General features: G+C 38.2%; 1 protein-coding gene across 2 annotated transcripts in view; it reads left to right on the top strand.

The window, feature by feature from the left end:
* Window positions 1-21,428, top strand: part of FOXN2 (forkhead box N2) — a 45,275-nt gene extending 23,847 nt beyond the window's left edge. For both annotated transcript variants that reach the window (XM_075204104.1, XM_075204105.1), the window contains exons 2-8: window positions 2,270-2,808; window positions 11,351-11,475; window positions 12,671-12,732; window positions 13,968-14,036; window positions 14,807-14,854; window positions 15,659-19,566; window positions 19,608-21,428. In XM_075204104.1, the coding sequence (XP_075060205.1) occupies window positions 2,284-2,808; window positions 11,351-11,475; window positions 12,671-12,732; window positions 13,968-14,036; window positions 14,807-14,854; window positions 15,659-16,179 (1,350 nt within the window). In that variant the 5' untranslated portion in view covers window positions 2,270-2,283 and the 3' untranslated portion in view covers window positions 16,180-19,566; window positions 19,608-21,428. The remainder of the gene's footprint in view (window positions 1-2,269; window positions 2,809-11,350; window positions 11,476-12,670; window positions 12,733-13,967; window positions 14,037-14,806; window positions 14,855-15,658; window positions 19,567-19,607) is intronic.
* The last annotated feature ends 1,614 nt before the right edge of the window (window positions 21,429-23,042 follow it).

Below are 23,042 nucleotides of genomic sequence, written 5' to 3'. Positions count from 1 at the left end.
TGCAGTTTTCTCGGTTGGGTCACACATGGTTAAGGATTCTATAAGGTAATTCGGTAAGGGTATGTTGTGTGTGTTTAGTGGGTTGTTGATGATAACCCAAGGTTTGCGTTTTGAAAATATTTGAATTTCCCAATGCTTTGTAAATTAAAGGATTAGCTTGTTTTGTAGCAGAGCATGTAACGGAGATAAATTACTATTCTACATCCTTTTAACGCATCGGGTATATTTAGCGCTGGTGCATCGCCGTTGAGTACTTGAACGTAATGGAGACTGGTTTAAAGGAGTCATGGGAATTGTGTCCATTTCGCATCATCCAAATGTCTGTTAGAGAGGTCAGCCGAGTGGCCATATGGCTATGTATTTTTCTGTCTTTCAGACTGCTCAGACAGCTTGTTGTTGCATCCCAGTGTCATTGTTTTCTATTGTATAAATCAAGCAAATGCGACAAGGCTGGCCCCCCGCCCCCCCCCCCCAGTTCCTCCATCATATAAAACGGTATTTAAACGGACACTGAACTTCACTGCTGTGCTCTTCTGTTGTTTACAATGGATTTATTTTAGCAATATTTGAAGGGCTATGCTCCTTGATATCCAGTCTAATGTAGCCTGGGTAGAGTACATTGTATGAATGCCATACTCCTTCAACAGAGGGTTTGAGTGCGTTAAACGTAAAATGACATTGGTTTAAGTGTGGAGTCTCCTCACTCCATTAATAGCAATGATGCATTAGTTAAAAAGTACTTCTAGATGTCAGAAAAGTTAAAATTACATTGAACTATCCAAGCCTTTGGGATTGACAACAGGAAGTGGGGGGAGGTTGAAGTTGTGTTGGTTTATAACACACATGCAGGCTGGCCATGGAAGAGCCACATTTTAACTTGTGAAGCAATACCTAAAGAATAGAGAATGATGTATGTCCCAATAACAGTGAAGTCATACGAGCGGGGACCTATTGTGTGTGTGTGTGTGTGTATAGATAGATATACACATACCAGTCTATTTTACATTTTGGTTATATGCTGGGGAAAAATGCTTCTAGTTTTCAGTTGCTAGTAAAGTAAAAGCAGTGTGCTGTTGAGCTGTTTTCTCTTAGTCCTCAAGTCCAAAGTCACTTTTACCACTGTATTTTCCCTATGGATTGTATTTTTGTATTGTGTGTGTTTTTACATTCAGCTATTGGCTTTTCTGCTGAACGTGCTATTGATCTTAACCCATATAGATTATTAATACATTTGTGTAGACTGTAAAATAATTTTTTCTGTTTAAAGTTTTTCTTTAAATAGCTTTAAATATCTTTGTTATATTGTGATACAGATGATTGCAAACCATAGAACGTTCACATCATTTAATGCCGTCACTAGGAGAGGCTTAAGCAGCAGGGTATTCCTGGCCAGAGAGGGTATCATATGATTAGATAGGAAATAATGTGACTCTCGCATCCAATCATGTGCTGCCCTCTTTGGCCAGAAACAACTGCTGCTTCAGTGTGTCCTAACCATTAAATGTGATCAACTAAGAGTAATCCAACCTTTTAAATTCTAAGTTGCAGAATATGATTACTAATTTAAGAGGTTTTACTCTGGAGTAAAAAACTTTTTTTTTATTGGTTTAACAGTCAACATTTCTCCTGCAGGACTGGGTGTCACCTTTTACTTCTAAGAAGCCACAAAGCCAATGTCTAGACATGCACCACTGTACAGCATGATGGATCCACATACAGGGGTGTAGCTGGGGATATCACAGTGAGGATAGCGGACTTTCTATATATTACTATGAGTTTCTATAGATTCTTGTAGAGTTCATTAACAATTGCTTTCTAATCCCCATATACGTTGTGCATCTAGCCAACCTATCTGCTGCATCATCTGCGGCTTTCAAATTATGTGAATGAGAATATGTTGGTTTTATAGGTTAGAGCCCATGCCTGCATATCGTGATTAGACAGAGGGTAAATTTGAATCTAAAAATATATTTGAGAAACTGTACTAGAAAATGTACCCAACACTCTGGCACCTATCAGGGGAATCCATTAACAAAATGTACTCTTTGGGTTTGCTTGCGTTAAAGACACAATGCATAAAAGGTAGACTTATCTTTTGAAGATGCTTATGTGTAGCTTCACCAATCAAAGGAATTATGAACGTTCCACTTTTAGTAATAGCTGCAGTGAAACATAGGGAACAGTGTGTTAGATGCATAATAAAAACACATTAATTGCCAATTTTTCTGACTTGTCTGATGTAACGTAATTATTTCATTGTCTTTCTTAGAGTGATAAGACCGCATGGGTCCGGTTACGGGAATGACTCCAGATAAGAACGTAGAAACTCCTGCAGCAGAGAAAGTTGCAGGATTAAGTCCGACTGAGACAATGGGTAGTCTGCCAGAAGAGGTTGGTGCTGCCAGGCCAAAGGCCTCTGCAGTGGACTGTAGCTCAGCAGATGAAGAGCTGACAAACTTGAACTGGCTTCACGAGAGTACAAATCTGCTGAACAACTTCAGCCTTGGGAGCGAGGGGCTTGCAGCAAATAACCCCCTGTATGACATCGAGGGAGACATTTCCCCAACAGGCTGTCGGAACCCAGAGAAGTCTTCTGCCTCTTCAAAACCTCCTTATTCATTCAGCCTCCTAATATATATGGCGATCGAGAACTCTTCCAACAAATGCCTGCCTGTGAAAGAAATATACAGCTGGATCCTTGACAGGTTTCCATATTTTGCTACTGCCCCAACTGGCTGGAAGAACTCTGTCAGACACAACCTTTCACTAAATAAATGCTTTCGCAAAGTCGAACGCAGTCACGGAAAAGTAAGTAAAAGTTGAATTTGTAATGTCCACTACCCCAAGTACAGTAGAAAAGACAAACGAGCACAACCTTTCTTCAGTTGTCAGATGTTATGTAATTCTGGGTTTTCTAAAGAACTTGGAGTAAGTTATTAATAATTTGTATATCCGTGCAAATGTATGTTACAGCTGTCATTTGTGGATCACCTTAAAATCTATACTCTCTTTACAGCACTGATTAGGAAGGTGAGCTGCAGCTTGAACTGCTATGGAAAGATTGTGGTGTCAGCTATATGATAACAGCTTACATAGGAAGGTTCATCTCACTCTATATATAGAGTTAAATGTTGAGCTTTGAAAAAAGCCATTCATCTCTGTAACCTCAAATATTGCACATTTACCTTCCATTCAGTGATTAGCAACCTTTATTACTGAACATAGCATTCTCATTTTTGTAAAGTGGTTTTAAATTTAATTCATTTTAGAAGCTTTTTTGTTTTCCATTTTGCTAGAACAATTGAAATGTTAGAGACCATACCTAGTCTAACTTAGAATTCAGTTATTGCCAGGTTTCCTAAATATATCATGATAAAGGACATGTTTAGTAAACCAAGGATTAATAAACTATCTCACCAGATTGCTGAACAAAACTCCATAACACTTGCTTAGTGTCAATTGTTTAGCTTGTATCTTGGAATTACATAAATAACGGACTGTATTCTTGTGTGTCACTGAACAGAACAGGGTTTGTGCTTGGTCATTGTTGTTAATACCAGCATGCATGTGTGAGAGATGTAGTGATTTGATTAGGCAACGTTGGCCAGTTAAATCATATTTTTCATGCATTCAAAACTATGAACCCTATTTTATGACCTGAGTATGTGTCTGATCAGTTACCTGCCATAAATGAGGAAAAGATGGAGTTCTCACTGTAAAGTTAAGAGTGACTATTACACACACTATATTTGGAAGTGCTTCCTCCCAGCTGCAGATAAAGTCACTGTACACTTGCAAGTCTAACTATGGTCTCAGATAACAGTCTGGTTTGTGTTGTCATGGTAGCACTTCCTTCTGCTGGCTCTGTTCTTCAGCTCTTAGTAATGTGAGACCAGCCTGTGTTCCCGCTCCACTAAGGGACTGTGCGAATACATACCAAAAGCTCACCCACATATATACATAGATCACTTATTGCACACGTCATTGTAATACACAATCTATTCATCTCTGGTTTATATGATTAATGTAATCAAGTCCTAAGAGTGCCATTCCTTCACTGATATTTATAGAGGTGTGTGTGTGGTATGTATGTGTGTGTGTGTGTGTGTGTGTATATATATATATATATACACACACACAATATATATTAGTGTGTGTAGCATTGTTTTCATTATTATTCTAATAGGTTGTACATTAACTTAAGAATATGACCATATAAAAGCACATGTCTTCAGGCATTTATTCTATACTTTGTGCATTTATTAAGGTCACAGAACACAAGGGTGACAGGAGGAGATACAACTGGGGGTGTGTAAGGAGGAAGTGGTGTTGTCCACACACAAAACAATCAACTTGGAGCAATGAATCAGATGGGGGGGGGGGGGGGGGGTTGGTTGCTTCCTCTGGGGTTAAATTTCATGACTGAAGAATCCAATAGTATTCAATGGTGGTTCCACCTCAAAGTAGTTTGTCCAGCGTGCCCGTGTACTTTTGAAGTGTTATGGGTTTTCTGTAGAGTAGCTGTGATGTGTTCCCTGCTGTCAATGGAACATATGCTATTGATTGTAGCTGTTAAAGGAGGAGAGTCTGCATATTTCCAGTGGGATGCAATTTGGCACTTGGCCGCATTTATCATCATCATCATCAACAACATTTATTTCTATAGCGCCAGCAAATTCCGTAGCGCTTTACAATTTGGAGCAAACATTAATAAAACAAAACTGGGTAATACAGTCAGACAGAGGTAAGAGAACCCTGCTCGCAAGCTTACAATCTTACTATGTGTTTTAGGAGTTTGTTGGAGTGAAATAAGGTATCTGGTATGGGTCTAGGTAGAAGGAAGTATAGAGTGTAATCTGTAATCTGAATATCCGTTCTGGATTTTATGAGTTTGTCTACTATGGCCCAGTATAGTGTTTTTTGTTTTTTTATTCTTTGTAGACCAGTCCGCCTAAAGAGCAGAAGGTTGTGTCTATTCACATCTTCTAATATCTTTATCCAGTATGGGGTACATTATTCCTTAATACACAAGTTTTAATTAGACATGGAGCAAATTTGATAAAATAAATGAATGCTATGCCCCAGATGTGAGAGTGTGATGGAAGGTTTAAGTATTATTGGCTGCTGGTAGAATTCACAGTACTGTTCTCCTTGACATTATACATTAGTTGATGCAGATGTTATTTGCAAAACTTTATATTCCTATTGACATCACTTGTATTATCAACTATTTAAAAAAAAATAAAAAAAATACTAGTACATACGGCCATGTGACAAAGAAAGTACACCTTATTTCACACTTGTTTCTTTACACATCTGCAATCCTCTAGTCCCTTGCAAAGTCCTAAAATTGTATGTCTGATGTCACGTGACAAATAACACACAGCTGCTGCCAATAGTTATTCAACAAAAAATAGGCAAACATGAAGAAGCCATGTGTGGAAGAGTAAGTACATCCTCACAGTGTTCATATCAATAAAGAAGGTAATTTGAGCCAGGAAATGATAGTCAAGTGATCTTCGTCTTCTCAAGAGTAGGTGTCTCAGCAAATTCAATTACAGGTCAGACTGAATCCAAAGAAGCCAAAAGCCACATCCATTGATCTACAGGCCTCTGTCTTCATGTTGAATGCTAAAGTTCATGAGTCTACCCATCAGAAAAAGGCTGAGCAAGTATGACTTTCATGGAAGGCTAGCCAAGGGAAAACCCCTTCTCTCCAAAAGATAAACCTTTCAGTACGACTCCTGTTTATAAAGCATCTGAATGAAATCCAATGCCTCTAGAACATTGTCCTCTGGACAAAACTAAAGTGGAGTTGTTTGGTCTTAATGCACAATGCATTGTTTGACGTAAACCACAGACAGGATATCACAGCCAAACTAAAAAAAAAGACAAATACTGCCTGTCAAGCAAGTTCGTGTTTGGGTTTGGTTTGTAGGTTTGCAGTCATCAAGTTCACCATGAAATCTTCTTTCTCAGTGATTCAGCTATAGATTTGTGTGGTATATAAATCAAATGCTATTGTTTCTTCTTGTTTGTTAATGGCCAAGTCAAAGTCCAATCTTCAGCCCTATTGAGATTCTGTGATGACACTTTATGCGTGCTGTGTATAAATATATGCCATCAATATACTAAAGCAGTGTTTTTAGGAGTGGCCCAGAATTCCTCAAATGTTATGTAATACCGCTTTCATACTTCCGCCCCGGCAATATCCCGGGATTTTCAAGCCGGGTTTTTGCCGGGGCTCGGAGCGTCCCAGCTCAGAAACACCATTCATACTGCACCTCGGACCCGGGAATTTCCCGGGTTGACCCCATTCATACTGCACAAGTCTGTGCCCTGGCAATTTGTGGGAGTCATCACCAGAGCTTCAGTTTGATCTGCACTCCACCATTTCTCCTAAACTCCTTCTCGAATCTTCCACGGGCTCCCACCGATGACATCATCCTCCAGAGACAGGCAGACAGCCAATCAGCTTGTTCTCTGTGCAACCCGGGTTGAAAAACCCGGGTTGCACCATTCATAGTGCAGGCAACCCGGGTCCGACCCGGGAATTACCCCTCGATAAATCCCGGGTTGAAGACCCGGGTTTTTAGACCCGGGATTTTTGACTTGTACCATTCATACTGCACCAAGACCCGGGTCGTTTGAGCTCGCCCCGGCAAAAACCCGGGATTTTGGTGCAGTATGAATGGGGTATAAGAGATTGATTATCTCCTACAGAAAGCAGTTCCTTCAAGCTGCTGCTGCTAAAGGTGTCTCTCTACAAGCTGCTGAATCGAGGGGTATGCATTTTCACACATCACTACTTCATTTTGGCTTATTTATTATGGAATAAATGTGTTATGTGGCTGGATCACTTATAAATAACTTATTCTAAAAATTTACGTCAATTATTGGCACAGTGTCCCGATGTATATCATTGCAAATATACTGATTTTTGTATTCGAAATATATTGATTTCTGATGCAGTAGGCATATTTTGGAAGAAAGGAAATCCCATGCTAATTAGGCCTTTTCATTCGTGTGTGACCAAAATCCATTTTAGCCTGAAAGCATGGTGGGGTTAGACATTCTTCCTGTGTCTTAGAGAAATCACAGATTGATGCAACTTTTTGTTAAGTTTAAATTACATTTAAATCCAGGTTTAGAGAACATATTACATTCAATGATTAGGATCAGGATGTAATATCTCAATTTGTGGTGCCAGAGAGGAAAGGAGGGTTATTTAATCCCAGCCAAAATGTTTGTCAGAAACCGTATATAAAGAGCTTTGTTTGACTATGTAATGTATTATACCATCTTCAATTCTGGATGATCACTAATACATCCAACCAACGTGTAATGGTCCTTTTAAGGACCCCTTGAGCACATAAACATCAGTGCTTGAAGATTCTGCCTGATACCTATTGCCTGCTATATCCTGTGACCAACAAGAGCTTACACCATAATCCGCTCCCCGGCTGTCCTGTGTTGAACTTCGCCTCTGTGTGAATGCTCTGTCTGTTACTCAGCAGTCCTGATCCATAGTAAGCAGTCCGGCGCTACCAGACAGCCCACAGCAAAGAGGCGCTGTAGCAGCTATACCATCTACCCCAGAAGTAAGTGGCTGTAGGTGATGTGAAGTAGCCTAGTGGTGGCAGAGAGATTGTCCTACAACTATTGCACATTTGGCATTCGCAGTCAGCAAGTGTGTGGTGGCAAGGTGACACCAGTAGGAGTGGTCAGTAGCAGTTTGTTACTGACCGTGAGAAAGAGACCCAGATGAGGTGTGCAGGAAGAACATCCTGTCGTCGTCCTTCCCCCAACAAATCAGGTGGTGAAGTAAGCCCATCCGTTCACATGTTATGCTAATAAGATTATATTTTATCAAATTATAGGACTTTGTGCATGCTAGATGATGATGTATGTCCTGATATGTAAAATAAAACCACACTGGTATGAAGGAGTACTTTCTCATGTGACTGTAATTTTGGTAGACTTTACACATGACCTAGCAATCTATTTGAGATAAGTTGCTGTATTCTATCTAACGTCTTTTATCAGTGAAGTCTGCATTTGATGTGCCTATTCCTTACACACCATTTGAAAGTCTTATTATATATTAACACTTAGCCTTAAACAAATTCCAAATAAAGTTAGGCACACATGCAGTAATCTCGGAAAATTGATCCAGTATCGCCATGTGTGTATTTGTGGCAATAACATGATTTCAAGGTCTAAAAATAATCCAAGTGAAATAGAGAAGACCATTCTATGGAATGTGTGTAAACCTGACCATAGTCTACATGTGTGGGTGGTGTCAACTGCTGCTCACACTACCAGGCACACATGGGATCTGCTGGCTTGGCCAAACTGGAAACAGATACTAATCTTTAAAGGTTTAACTAATGAGTTAACATCCTTTCATGGAGGTGCAAACAAAATGTATTCATTGTATCTTTAGGACCATCATATTTGAACTGAAAATATGAAGAGTACTATGTTTACCAATGCTGCATACTATATCCCACATGTTATACACATACATACACACAAACAGGGTCACCCAGCGCTGCAGTGGTTCCGGTTTGTAATGTATAGCAGTTTTTATATATTAGCAAATTATTTGTTAAACAAGTTAACCCGTGCATGATAATCATGCATTCTTGTCAAATCAAGCTACTTAAGGTGTTAAAAAGGTTCTTGTCATGCATTTGGGGCTTGGCCAGGCCTCATCAGGGGAAGAGCATTACTTCCCGACGCAAGCGCCCTTTTTTAACGTGGTGTTGTCCACATGTCACCACCTCATCATTTTTCTCCATTACCTCATCCTTCATCTTTATCGCCACATCTATTCAGATGTCTATCCAGACACAGGGATCTCTCTCAGCAGTCCTGAGTATCACACTCCTCTCCCACTGTCACCCCCAGCAACCACCAACCACTCCCCACTGTCACCCCCGGCAACCACCAACCACTCCCAACTGTCACTTCTCCTTCAAGAAATATATATATATATATATATATATATATATATATATATATATATATATATATATATATATATATATATATACACTTTTAACAATTAACAAATTAAATCAACAAATTAAAAACATCTTAGTATACCAAATTTCAGCCCTTTCTGAGTTTTTTTTCCCCCACACACACTAAGAATTTAGTAGGTCAGTCTATAACTTTGCCCAGCAGGTGGCGCTGCAGCTTGTTTTTTTTTTTTTTTTTTTCTCACACACAGACACACGCCACTAGGCTTTTATATAGTAGATGGACCAAAACTGCTATTTTAGAAAATAAGATTTGTTGCGTTATGTCGTGTTGTCGCGATGTTTCCTTCTAGCAGTCAAACAATTGTTTTCAATATTTGTTGCGAAGTGGTCTAATAGCTTACATTTTTGATACTAAATAGCGATGTAGGATTTGGCAGCTTCAGCTTGAGAGCAGTAGAAGATATTCGCAATCAATCTTAAAATTACCCGCTTCCCATCCCCAAATTAGTTTTCGTGACCCTCTTAAGTGAACAGCTTGAAAAGCCTGTATTGTTTGATGTGCTTTTGATCTTTTTACAAATATTTGCTGCCTAGGGAATGAATTGTGTGAAACATATATTAGAAACAGTATCTTTAATGTAAACGTTAATGTCTAATTGATGTGAAATATATATTTATAAAGTTGGTAATCCTTTTAAAGTATACATATCTACATTTCAAAATACATTAACTATCATGTTTCACTAACACCACAGTCTAGCTATAGGCATTGCATTTGTTTCAGAAATGTGTTTTTGGTTTTGTTTTCTAGTTTTTCAACTGTATCTGTTCTGCTTTGTCACTGGCATTACGTGCAAATGACATCAAGTGATTTAAGCAAAAAGTCGTGTATCTTTGTTAGAAATATCAATCCCCAAAACAGTCCTCGTTTCTTTGCAGTAGAATGAGATGGGATCTGTTTGTAGTTATTCACTGTCAAATGGCTAAACTTATGGGGTTATTTTCCTCTCTATTAGACATTGGGACGCTAAGGAAAAGTGGTGCACAGGTAACTGTGTAAAAACAGGTACTGTATCCTACAGCAACCAGACACTCTCATTAGCGCTTTGCTTAGTTGTTGAACTATTGCCAAGGACACAGTTTTAGGCAAAGGATTTATGGCATTTTTACTGTTTTAATTGTTAACCAGCCAAGCGAATAGAGACTCTAGGAAACCTGCTAATTTAAACAAGCTTAATATGTAAAGTTTGTTTCATATAGAGATGTCTATAACTGCAACGTCTCCCCACATCAGTTTAACAGGGACCCACACATCACTTCTCTCTGCTTCTGTGGACTTCTTCCACTATCTGTAAGTCTGTAGCTTCCTCCTTGCCTTAGTTTCTCATTGCCTGGTCATCATGTGAGATGAGGAGCACAGGTAAGAAGATGAACATCATCACAGCATCCCATAGGATCAGCACAAACCTCTTATGCTACTGTGAGCATTCTGATTGGTTACAGGTTGTTCTAACCCCAGTGGCTTAAATCTAGGGTGACACTGAAGATTAAGGTGCTCTTTTCTAGACAAATGCATATTAAAAACATAACCATTTGTTTTTAATGTATTGCAATAGCTCTTTTCACAATCATCATCACTATTAGTTTACATGTCCGAGTCTTTGAGCCCTTTCAAACCCGCAAAAAAGCGCGTATTTTAAAAAAGCAAAAAAATGTATATATGTAATGTCTTGTGAAATTACCAGATTTAGGCTTTATTTTTGAGGGTGTGGACTCCCCTCGAACATTGTATAGCTTCCATTTTGTGGCAGCACCCTTATACGTTAGGAAGCGAGGCCTCACCTATCTATTTTTTTCTTTATGCGCGTCCGTAAATGTAGTGTAAAAAGCAGGTGGTTTAAAGCCTGTTCTATGTAAATATAGAGATATATATGGAGAATATATATTTTGTACTCCTTACTAGTACTGTTGGCACTATTACTGTTTTGGTCTATGTTAATGTATTTTAATGTTTTGATACTTATGAACTAGATACTTTTTTTTTAATAAGGCAGTTGTTATATATCATTTAAGAACATGTGACATTCAGCTATGCAGGCATGTCTTGTTCTTCATATGCAGTTCATTAAATTGGGTTATTTTCACGCCATAACGGGTTATGTGTGTTGTTAATGTGACATTTTCCCCTTTACTCGGTAGCTCTCACAATGATTGATGTCGGTGAGCTAAATGTTTCTACAGAATATCCCATCAAATATAATATTTATACAAATATGATAGTTGTGAAAACATTTAATTCTGGAGTTTTAACTAAGTTTATATATCGTGTTAGTTGCTAAAACTGACCTTTGCTCTTTTAGGTAAATGGAAAAGGATCTTTATGGTGTGTTGACCCAGAGTATAAACCCAACCTTGTACAAGCACTGAAGAAGCAGCCGTTCTCTGCAGCGCTTGCGTTATACACCCCCCCTGCCTCTCCTACAAGGTAAGCTGCCGTCATTACAGGTGATATACTGTAAGAAGATTTACTGCTCTGTCCTATTCCCACCTCAAGAAGCTTAGGAAGATGGAATCTAGCTGGTAGCTGGTCTACCCCTTGTTTAAGTAGATTGTGATGCATTGATTTTTGCTCAGGAGTTTTCAGTATCTTAGGGGTATATTTACTAAACTGGGTTTGAAAAAGTGTAGATGTTGCCTATAACAATCAGTCACGTTCTAGCTGTTATTATGTAGAATATACTAAATTTATAACTAGAATCTCTGATTGGTTGCTATAGGCAATATCTCCACTCTTTCAAACCCCCAATTCAGTAAATATACCCCCTAGTCTTTTTAAATCCACCACACCATGCCCCATTGTCCTCCTCACTAGCAGTGGGTGTGGGGTGTGCTTGAAACAGGCACACTTGTGATCTAGTGGATTAATGGTTCCTGGAATAACTGAAATGTTTTGGTGAAAACGATTGGGGGGTGGGGGGGAGGTTATAGCTTGAGAGCGATTTTTGGCAACTCCAGTTGAATAGCTGCAGCACTTATACACTCTGGATTAAGTCACACTGCTAAATAACAGCTACAGTGCTTTTTTATCTGCTTTTCACAATATCCAGTTACACAAGTTATAGCTATGCTGCCACTGATCCTATTGGTTGGCCACACACTGAAATATAATGATTTGGGGCTGGTATGATGTGACGTTTAACGGTTCAAACCACATATATCTTTCAGCCTGACAATGTAACTAAACAGATTTGTTAGGATTAGTGCGCGCTAGTTGATTCATAGGACCAAGTTTGCTCATTTTAACTTTTTTTATTTTCTAACTTCCCTTTAAGGATCTTTGTTTTTCATATATTTTAAGTTCTGATGTGCTACTGTCCAGCTAAATATACATCAACCAAAAGGAGAACGAAGAGCTGGATCTAATTGTGAGGCACTATGTGGCTTATGTATTAAATATATACATATACAACATGTTGTAGTTTAATGTGTAAGGGAAATATATTTAACGTAACTAAACCGGCTTGTTTCTCGGTTGCAACACTGTCCTACTGTTACTGTTCTGACCCTTCATTGTTTTCTACACTTGCATGTAGCATTGTACTTTAATTTAGACAGCTTGTACTGTGTCTTATTGTACTCAGATGAATTGCTGCTTTTCATGTACTTTGTATTTCTTTCAGCGTGTCACCTCCACTTTGTTTATCTTCTGCCTTGAAACAGACACAAGGACACTCTGCAAAAGGTATTTCATTTATTTTTACATATGCTGTATAACATAATCTCCTATGGTTAAATTATGGGGATGTAACAAGTATTCACAGACATACAGGTCATGCATGGTACATCATGTTGACTCATGTTTGCAGTGGGCACGTTAATAAATGTTTATTCTAATCATGTATATGTACATGAAGGCACATACAGACCACTTCACACAGGTATTATAGACCTAATACATGTTTGTGCATGTTCCCAGATACTTTATAAGTAATACAGAGCTACTAATAATTGTATGGCTTCTGCTCTGGCCAGGGAACCATGCTGACCTTTGTCACTGGGGATTCCCTGGAAGAGGAACTTTGTTACACAGAACAGTGTGTTAAAGTTTCCTGGTCACATCACTAAATCACTAGGATTATATTGATATTGTGCGATCTTCTTATGGCGGCACATAATTAGGCATATTAATGGGTTATGGGGGTCACCAAAGGCTTAAATCTTGTGTTGAAGCAGTGCTTCCCAACTGAAGTCATTGTGGAGATTTTTTTGGTTATGATGCATTTCAGCATATGTTTTTTAGGGTTTAAAATGAACCTGTCAAACATTGGTCAAGGGAATCCCTGGGAAACATTGTTCCACAAAGATGGTAATGATAACGCTAGCTACCGTCCAATTTCTCTTAATATGATTGGAAGTTGTGCGCTAAAATTTTTGCAAATGGTCTCAATTTGGTACTCCCATTCCTAGTCCAATATGATCAGGTAGGGGCCAGGGATAACACCAGGAGGGCAATTGACCCGATTCACATCCTCAATACAAAGAGGCGCTTGAGAGCAAGTTATCTCTTGGCTGATGATGTCCTCTTGACCCTCCAACAGCCTAGAACATCTCTCCCTAGCCTGTCCGGGGTTCTGGTTCATTATGGTGGTCTCTCAGGCTACAAAATTAATATTTCAAAGTCTGAAGTTATGCTACTTAATATACCTATTTGAGGCTATCAACACATCTCTGAATTTATTTTAAAATTGCTGAAGATAGTTGTACATTTTTAATGACTTACATCACAGAACTAAGCCCATTATTTTTGCTCATGTCCATTTCTTATCCAGCAGTGATTATTATTAAATGTTTTGTCACATGTGATCAGACAAGGGATGTGGGCACAGTATATATGGCTGGTGTAAAAGCTATGGTATAGAATAAGTGTGTTTTGAATGGTGAAACCTAATATGCAAGATCTTGTCCTCTTTCTTGTAGATTCTGACATTGATGCTGCCGCTGCAATGATGCTCTTAAACAGCTCTATCAAGCATGAAGCATTGGATTGTAAGAATTACTTTCCTTTCCCCCCCTCCAACAAGCAGTTACATCCTGAAACTTCCTGGAACAGATAAAGAAAAGCTGTTTTGCATTAAACTTTAGCTACACTTTGTTTTTAATAAGTATCTGCAAACATCTGGCATACAAGGATTGTTTACATTGATTCCATTTAACATTGCCACTGCACATTCTGTGCCGAAGGTCTTGTTATCTTGTTAGCATGCGTATGGTCTTGTATATATCTAAAGTTTCATTACTTTTATTTATTTTTATAATGCACTCTCCATTCAGTCCTGATGGATAACGCACAGTAATTTACAGAAGACTAATCCCTATGGTCACAACACATCCCCATTTACTGTTTGTTTCTTTTTTTTTGGTGTGTTGGACGACATTATGATGTAAATTGTCCAAAGCGGCGATCAAAGCAACTAATAATCCTTTAGCAACTTATTATCTGGGGCTTTTGTGTTTAACTTTTGAGTGGTTCTACAGAAATCTTAAAATTGTGGACAATTTGATGAAACTGCTTTATGGGCGTACTGTAGTAGTTACAACTTTTTTACACTTTTAAACAAATAAACAGAAAATAAAACGCAAAATTTTATATGGGTGCTACGGTGTTACAAATTAAGTTTTTATTATGTCTTTAGGTTGCTATATTGTAGCTGCATGCTATACACTAGTTCTCTCTGCACACAGTGTAGGCTCTGTGTTCCTTCTGCTTTATGTAGTGCTGTGTCTAAATCTCCCGATTTCTTCTTTTTTTAATAAAGGTGTTTGCTGCAATATCAAAGAAAATGTGAAGTTGGATGTAATAGATGGTGAGTGCTTTTGCCTCGCACTCTCTGTGTGTGTTGTTGTTGTTGTTGTGGTTTTTTTTGTTTTTTTTTATATAAATAACTTTTATTTGAATATTACACATCATGCATTTTTGGTAAAAATCACCGAATATTTTACTGACAAAGACAAACTGGATGTATATACTGATGGGCTAAGCTTTATTTAACAAAATCTTGGTTGTCTTTAACACCTGATCCAACATCGGTTGAATAGTTTTCCCGTTGGTCTGGTCTTTTATTAATGTGGACATGACCGTTCTGCAGAAGTGCGGAAGACTGTTTTTTGTTTTGTGCTTACTATTAGCCATCAATTATATATTGTGTATTTAAAATCAATGCACACTGTGTAGGGGGAATCCTTATCTACATTCACTCTGGCTGCCACCATCACAAGTCCCACAGACCATTACAATAAGCTGAAAAAGGCAAATGGGTAGGGAAAAACAAGACATAATTGTGTAAGGGAAACCAAGCTTCATCACGTTTCCTTTCTCTGTCTGCGTTGATCAAAGCATCTCTGCAGACAGGCAGTAACATTGTGCAATTCTGCATGTGGCACATAGCGTTTATTCCAATATTACTTGCACTGGATTTTCTGAATGTTTCAGAATACCCTTAAAAGCAAATCTCCTGAGGTTTTTGTTTAATTTCTTTTGTACTGTGAATGCGGTCATAATGTTCTGTCTGTAGATACGTTTCTTTATATATGACTGCATGCTTTTATAATGATTATTGGGCTCTCTATATTGCCACAACTTACCTTTTTATACTTGTTTTCATATTTAGGCCAGAAATCTCAGCCTCTGAAGGTGGTGTTGCCTAAGAAGCGCAATTATAGCAGCGCGTTCAAACATTGTACTAATCTAACCCTTCAAGAAAACGATTCGGCCATCATTAACATCGATCCCAAGGAGGATCACAACTACAGCGCAAGTGGCACAGACTCTCAACGGTGTGAATCCCGCTCCAGCGTGTCTTCCTTGTCCTCTGTTGATGAAGTGTACGAATATATCCCTAAGAACAGCCGGGCGGGGAGTGACGGCAGCGAAGGCTTCCACAGCGAGGATGACACTGATATTGACTATGAAGAAGACGCACTTGCAGATAGCGGCTATGCTTCCCAGCCCTGCATGAATTCCTCCGGCAAAGATTTGCATGGCAAGAAGCTGAGAAAAGAAGCATGCCAAGATATCGATGATGAGCTGAAAGAGGCAGCCGGTTCTCTTCTCCATTTGGCTGGAATCCGCACATGTCTAGATTCCCTTCTAAAAACTGCTAAAGCCCAGTCACAAAAGCATAGAAAATAGTGATTCTGCCAGTCTGCAATTTTTTTCTTTACCTGGATATATATATATTTTTTTCCTCTCCTCCCCCATCCACTCAAAATGTGGCAATATTCAAGTTATATTTTCCTTTAGGAGATCAAAGCCATAAAAGACTTGAGGCTTATTATGTTTGCTTTTATTTTTGCAAGCTTGATTTTTATTTTTATTTTTTTGTGGCTCTCTCCCCCCAAGATTACTGCCTTAGATTAATTCCCTTTTTATACTATAACAGAAATGCATGATATGCAACGTTCCCAAAAATAAGCTATTTAAATTCATAAAAATGAAATGTACCTGCCGCAAAGCATTCCTTGAATTGCGAAGCAACCTTCTGACATTGCTGTACGGGCAGTCTTATTTTTTGGCCGTCGTACAACGAAGTGATTTAAAAAGAAAAATTGCAGTATTAGTGATTAATTTTGCCAACTATTTATATTGTAGTCAGTAAAACAAAAAAAAAAAGGTGCATGATGCACATAAGTAATATAATATTTGTAAAGAAATGTTAAGCTTCCTCCTCTCCTGTTGTGAATGGAAGAAAAGACGTTTTAATGTTCCTGGTAGCATCCTCTGCAATCATAAAAAGTGGTCTCTCAAATCCTGAATGTTTATCGCGCCGTGGACTTAGAAATCGGTTTTCTTCTATACCTGCTAATACCATGTTGGTCTGCGTGTTTCCATCCACCCTGTGTGTTTCACTGCTTCCACATGGTTACGTTTGCCTTCTCCTCATACTGGCGGCAGAGATAAATCTCCTTGCATGATTCTTGAAATACTCCATTTGTAAAAGTAGAGTACAGAGTAACTGCATGCTAGTTAGACACTGGTGAAACATTGCTTTGAAGCATTAACCATAATATAACACGTTTGTGTGCTGTTGAAGGCTTCGCTCTAAATTAGTGTACATTTGTAACGGCTGTTTTGAAAGCTAAAATAATGCTTATCAGAATGTGTATATACAATTTAAGTGGCTAATAATTTATTTCCACTCCCCAGACTTTGTTGAGTAAAAAACAATCGCTACTTTTCAAACTGTATGTTCTATGTAACTAACAGCTAAAGGTGTAGGTTTAACCTCAGAAAGCACCTGCCAGTAGTAACTTCTGAATCTACATCTGTGGGCTTCTCCTGCTATTTTTCCTCTTTATGTAGGAAGTGTACGGTCATTTTTCGTGTTACACACAATGTAGAGGCTCATAAGTAAATCCCGCTGATGTGTTGTAGTGTCATCTCACAGACTGTAGAGATGCCATGTACCATGGCATATAGAAGGGCTGTTGAGGCTCTGTAATCCTGGACCTGACCACAAATCTTACTTTTTTTTTTAAATTTAAAGCTGCCTGTATTAGTTTTATTTTCTTACCATCTGTAGGTTCATCCTTCATATATGTCTAGGTAGCAATCCATAAGAAATGTCCTCAACAGCACTACTATACCAGACTGTGAGAGTGTCATGCACCCCATCACCGCATTAGAATATTGCTTCTTTACTTGTAGGGCGTTCTCTGGTTTTGCGTATGAGGAAGTGCCATATAAGATATTAAGTACATGATGCTTCCTAATGGACTGTCCCACCTGGTGACACATTTCAGGTTTTCTAGTCTCTTACTGTGCCACCCAGCAATGTCTCCCCCCTACTTAGAACAATTTAAAGCTGTGTTATTATTAGTATAATTATAATTAGCATCGCTGACATTTTTTTTTTTTTTTTTGTTAAACTGTGCTAGTTTAAGCAGCATATGGTATAATAGAACTATATGAAATTGTACATTCATTACTGGGAGGTTCATGTTTATAGTGGCTACAGTTTATAATTGCGCTATTTTGGGTGCTTCCTTCAACACATGTATAGATGTAAATATTAAGTGAGGATATGTTCTCTGCATACAATCTACCAATTTTTTACTGCCTGTTTTGTGTAAATACTCATGACTATATCTTCCCGTTAAATAACGTCTGCAACAAACATACATCAAAGCAGGTAAAGCAGTTGTCATAATTATAATGTATTTTTTTTGTTTACCAAATCAGTTAACTTTATGTGCATTTATTAGTCGCATCATGTGACGCATAGTGATGAAAGGAGTCAGAACTAGAGCTTACAGAGTGTGAATGCTAGTTCTGAATATCTATTCATGTGTCTGTGCTTCAGAGATTAAGTGCTGCAACATTTAAAAGCTGAAGTTTTAATCTATGTAATTTAATTCTAAAAGCAAAGGTTATTATTTTTTTTTCTGATATCCATGACTTGTTTTCAGGTGTTATTACTGATATATTAATCTTTAGATATTATGAAACCTTTTGTTACAAATATGTCTCATTCCTGTGTGACGGTGAATGGATAAAGAGTAACAATAGACTTGTTTTATTGAGCCTGTGAGTATGTAAAACTAGTTCTGTTACTTTACTGAACAGTAAGGTTTTGTCCTGGAGAGGATGCAAACAGCCCGTGCACACTCTTCATATATTTCCATTCCAGGTGAACAGTTGGATTTGTTTATGGTCTTTAAATATTTGACATCCTAGTGTATGCGTTTAGAAAACAAAGCTTTTCAGAGGGTATACGTCATCTTTAACTGAATGCTGCTGCCTGGAATTTTACTACGTACGTACATAAGCAATTTCACTCTGCCATTTATAGCAAGGATAAAAAAACAAAACACCGTTTTAAGCTGATTATGTTGACTCTGCCAGATTATTATTATTTTCATCAGTTACGAGCACTGCCATTTTTGTTCTGCTAATATTACATCCACATTTTATTATATTTCATTATATTTACACTAGCGAAACAATATTGGGGAGTCACTAGCAACACTCATTGTTGAAGAGGGATGTTTAAGGATTGTGTCTGAAAACTGTGCAAAAAAAAAGGTGGTGTATCTCATAGTAACCAAAGTGGTGATTACTTTAATCATAGCTACAAGAAATAACAGATCTGTTATGACTTACAACACCTTTTTTTTACAACACCTTTTTTTGAAAATGCTTTTCCCACAGCAGAGAGGGGTAATGTCAGGTACCTGTTTAACTTATCAAGTAGGCAGTGATGTTAGATGCACCTCTATATGGAAGGAAGCTCCTATAGTCAACTTGTTCATCAGCTATGCCTCAATTTTTATAAATGTTCCATCAATCATTGACCTTCCCTTACAGCTCAGACATGCACTTAAGTGGGAACTTCAAAAAACATTTTCCTCATGTTTCTCTAACGTAATCGAACTTGTCAGTGCGTTATCTGTCTGTATGGTTGGTATCCTTTGACCAGAGTCTCTTACGTTTTGCTGTCTATCAAGGAGTTCTGTTGAATGTTACAACTCTGAAGAATCATTTGACTTAGTGTTTGTACACACAGAGATGGTTCCCAATGTTTTCTGAGCTGTAGAATTGGGTTGGGTCTACTTTGCTAGACTGTATCAGCTTATCGACAAACGCAACATTTCATTTTAAGGACTAAAGCTAGGTACACACTACCGAGTTTTTGTGCAATAATCGGTTCAAGCAGCCGACATACGACCGCTCGTTCAAAAGTCGGGTCAGTGTGTGTAGTGACGCGATCGTCGAAAGTCTGCCCAAATGGACGATTGTCGCCTCATTTGGTTGGTCGTACCGTTAAATATTTTCGTTCCAATCTCGTTTCAGTTGTGCAGTGTGTATAAGTTTCCGACCGATTCACAACAGTGAGTACGAAATTACAGTAATTGCTCATGACAACATGGTAGTAAAAAGTTGCTAACGGAACAGCTGCTCTTCCCTTTACCGTCTAAAACAAGGCTAGTGTGTATGCAGTCCACGGACCGAGCGATCGGACCATCGATCGGATGTAAAATTGGTCGGCATAAAAAGTTGGTGAAAAATTCTGTAGTGTGTACCCAGCTTTACTGGTACATTTAGAAAAAAAAAATGTTTCCTTTGCTTTTAGGGTTTGCGGCAGATTGTGTTTAATTTCATTTGAAAGATATATTAAAATTGTTATAATCCCTATATTCAATTAATTGCTGCTTCGGACAGATGTATTTGCCATGCTATTGCAGTGTGCATCCTAATCCTACAATATAGGGGCCTCAATTAACCGCGAAGTGTCTCACAGACGTCCCGGACACACTTTGGCGGAGATTTCTGTAACATCTCTGCTCGTTTTTCCTTGCACCAAAAATGAGCGGAGATTCTTACTGTGATTGCCAGCAATGTGCGCAGCACGATGTCCGTGCACTACATCGCAGGCAATTGAATTCCCCCTATATGTGTGTCTATATTCTGATCATGTGTGAATATGGTCTCTTGTTTTCAAAATAGATATTTGTTGTTGAACTATATCCTGTAATAATGCAGGATAAAAATATCATCTTGTGGGTGTGAAATTGCACCTGTTCTCAACGCCTTCCAATCTTTCATTATATTTTGGCTCCTTTATCCAAACGTTTATTCGCATGTATATAGTGTAGCTGTCGTAATTAGGGGAAATATTAATGACTTATAAAGGGGTTCATATTCTGTGATCAGATAGTAGTAAGTTACATTTATTTGTTAGCTTGTTAACTATAAAACGCTTTTGCCGTTCAATAAAAAATAATTATTGAGGGAGTTGAATCTGCAGGGATATTTAAAGGTTGTGTAATTGTTTCATGTCTTGGAGCACAATTTTCACTGAGTTCCCAAAATAATTGCAAACAAACTTATAATATTTTAAAGAATCGTTTGGCTTATGTACATAAATGTTTATGCAGAGAAGCTGAGACCCTTTCTTTACAAGTAACTGCCAGTGCCATTATTTCTGTTTTATTATCTTACTTTGATCTAAATAAGTGCTTACATTACAAGTATTATGTTGCCATTCTTTTAGTGATATAAGTAATTTGTGGTTGCCAAGTCATTGTATCTACTATTTATTTAAAATTGTAACAAAATACTTTCTGATCAATGTAAAACATTTGTTTAAATATTATGTTTTGTTAGAAAAGGTGTATAGGTTTGTATAGATAAAACTGCCAGTAGACAACCAATGGTTTGACACCTCCCTCTACAGCCCCCCCCCCCCCTTCCACCCCTACACACGTTACTTTTCTTTCCCCCCATCTTTAACCGTTCTCCTTAACATAAAATAGTTTACAGATGTTTAGTTTTTGTATGCTAACCTCTGTTAATGGAAATGTTTATAAAGTTTATTTTTACCAAAGATATGCAATTCATTCTGATAAAAGTATTGCAAAATAAACTTTTGTTTTATAACATTGAAGAGTTGTGATTATTTTTTTTTCACCCTTTAGCACCGTCTGTTTCAGAAGCACGTTTACAGCTGTGGATGTTTTTTTAGCTCAATTAAAAAGTGTATTCACTTCTTAGCATGTAATTGTACTATGCTTCGCATCATGGTCTGAATAAGGTTATCCCAGAATCCTCCTGCTTTTAACAATCTCATTCAGATATGTAAGGCTAGGTACACACTGGAGGTTTTTCAGGCAATTATCGGGCCAATCACCCGATAAGCGACTGTTAGGCCGCATATCGCGTTAGTGTGTATACTCACACGATGAACGACAGCAGTTCCAAAGTGCAGATCATTTCATTTGGTTGGTCATACTGTTTAATAATCTTGTTCCAATCACCTTCTGATCATGTAGTGTGTATGCGCTCACGATTGTTTTCACCATAGAGGTTGGAGTCGTGATCTTTTCATCCAATGCCGACAATGAACATGTCCTGGTGACTAAATGTAGAGTGTTGTAGATGGAATAATTAGTTCATTCATTCGTTCTGAGACTGAATATTTTGTATCGGAGTCACAGAAGCTAACAAAATGTGTTATAACATGTGGTTAGATATAACAAGGAGGTTAATCAGTGTGACATGAATGAATGGATAATGTGCTGTCGTTCTCTAAACAACTATAGGACCTGATGAAGAGCACAGAAGTGAAGTTAAATCGTGTGTAGTATGTATGCATGAATCGTCGGACTTTCCGTCGTAGGTGCAATCGTTGTAGATAACAGATTGGTCTGAAAATTCTCCAGTGTACCTAGCCTAAGCCAGTGATGGGAAACAGACTTACTTCAAGGTCTGCGAGCGTGGCCCTCCAGCCTTGAAAAGGGACGTGCATTGCCCGTAATTTCAAGTATAAAAAAACAGCCCTAAAACGACCTCGGCACCCCCACTTCACTCATCTCAAAAAGGGTCACTCCAAAATTCCAACACACACCAATCAGACCCCCCACTTGCCACAAAGTGCCCCTACAATCGCTCATGCCTTGATCCCTATGGAAAATGCATGAACTATACACACACGTTTTTGTTTGAAGAAAAAAACAAATGGTCTTACCAAAATATAACATATATATATATATATATATAACATTTTTCTACTGTCGGGCATTTCAATAAGGGCAATTGTATATAGTTGGTGCACTCACCATAGGGATCCATGATTTCTATTTCTGGCTAAGACTCTTCTTTGTTCAAGACTGGCTGAACACCGTGATGGGGCTATGTGTATGCTCCTTTACGTGTCCTAAAAATACTGCTTGTGAATTAACAACCTGCATTATATAGCGAAACACAAAGGAATTAATTGAACGATCTGCAGCTGCTTACCCCCTCTGAAGAGGGACCATTTATTTTCTCTCTGTTTATGAGACATGGCATTTCTGTAACGTCATGACCTCTACAACCGGAGATTATTTATTACCAAGTAAAAGATTTTACATCTAGATATTTTTGATATGCTGTTTCTAGTTTTAGTGAGTCTGTCTGTACTTGGGTAGGCAACGTGATGTAATCCTTGTGCTGAAATTATTCCAGCATTGTTAAATGGTTCTCTGCTGCACCTTATAGTGAGCCTATAGCCTTTA

This window comes from Mixophyes fleayi, chromosome 3, assembly GCF_038048845.1.
Source record: "Mixophyes fleayi isolate aMixFle1 chromosome 3, aMixFle1.hap1, whole genome shotgun sequence".
Classification (NCBI taxonomy): Eukaryota; Metazoa; Chordata; class Amphibia; order Anura; family Limnodynastidae; genus Mixophyes; species Mixophyes fleayi.
This window is presented reverse-complemented; position numbering and strand designations above follow the sequence as displayed.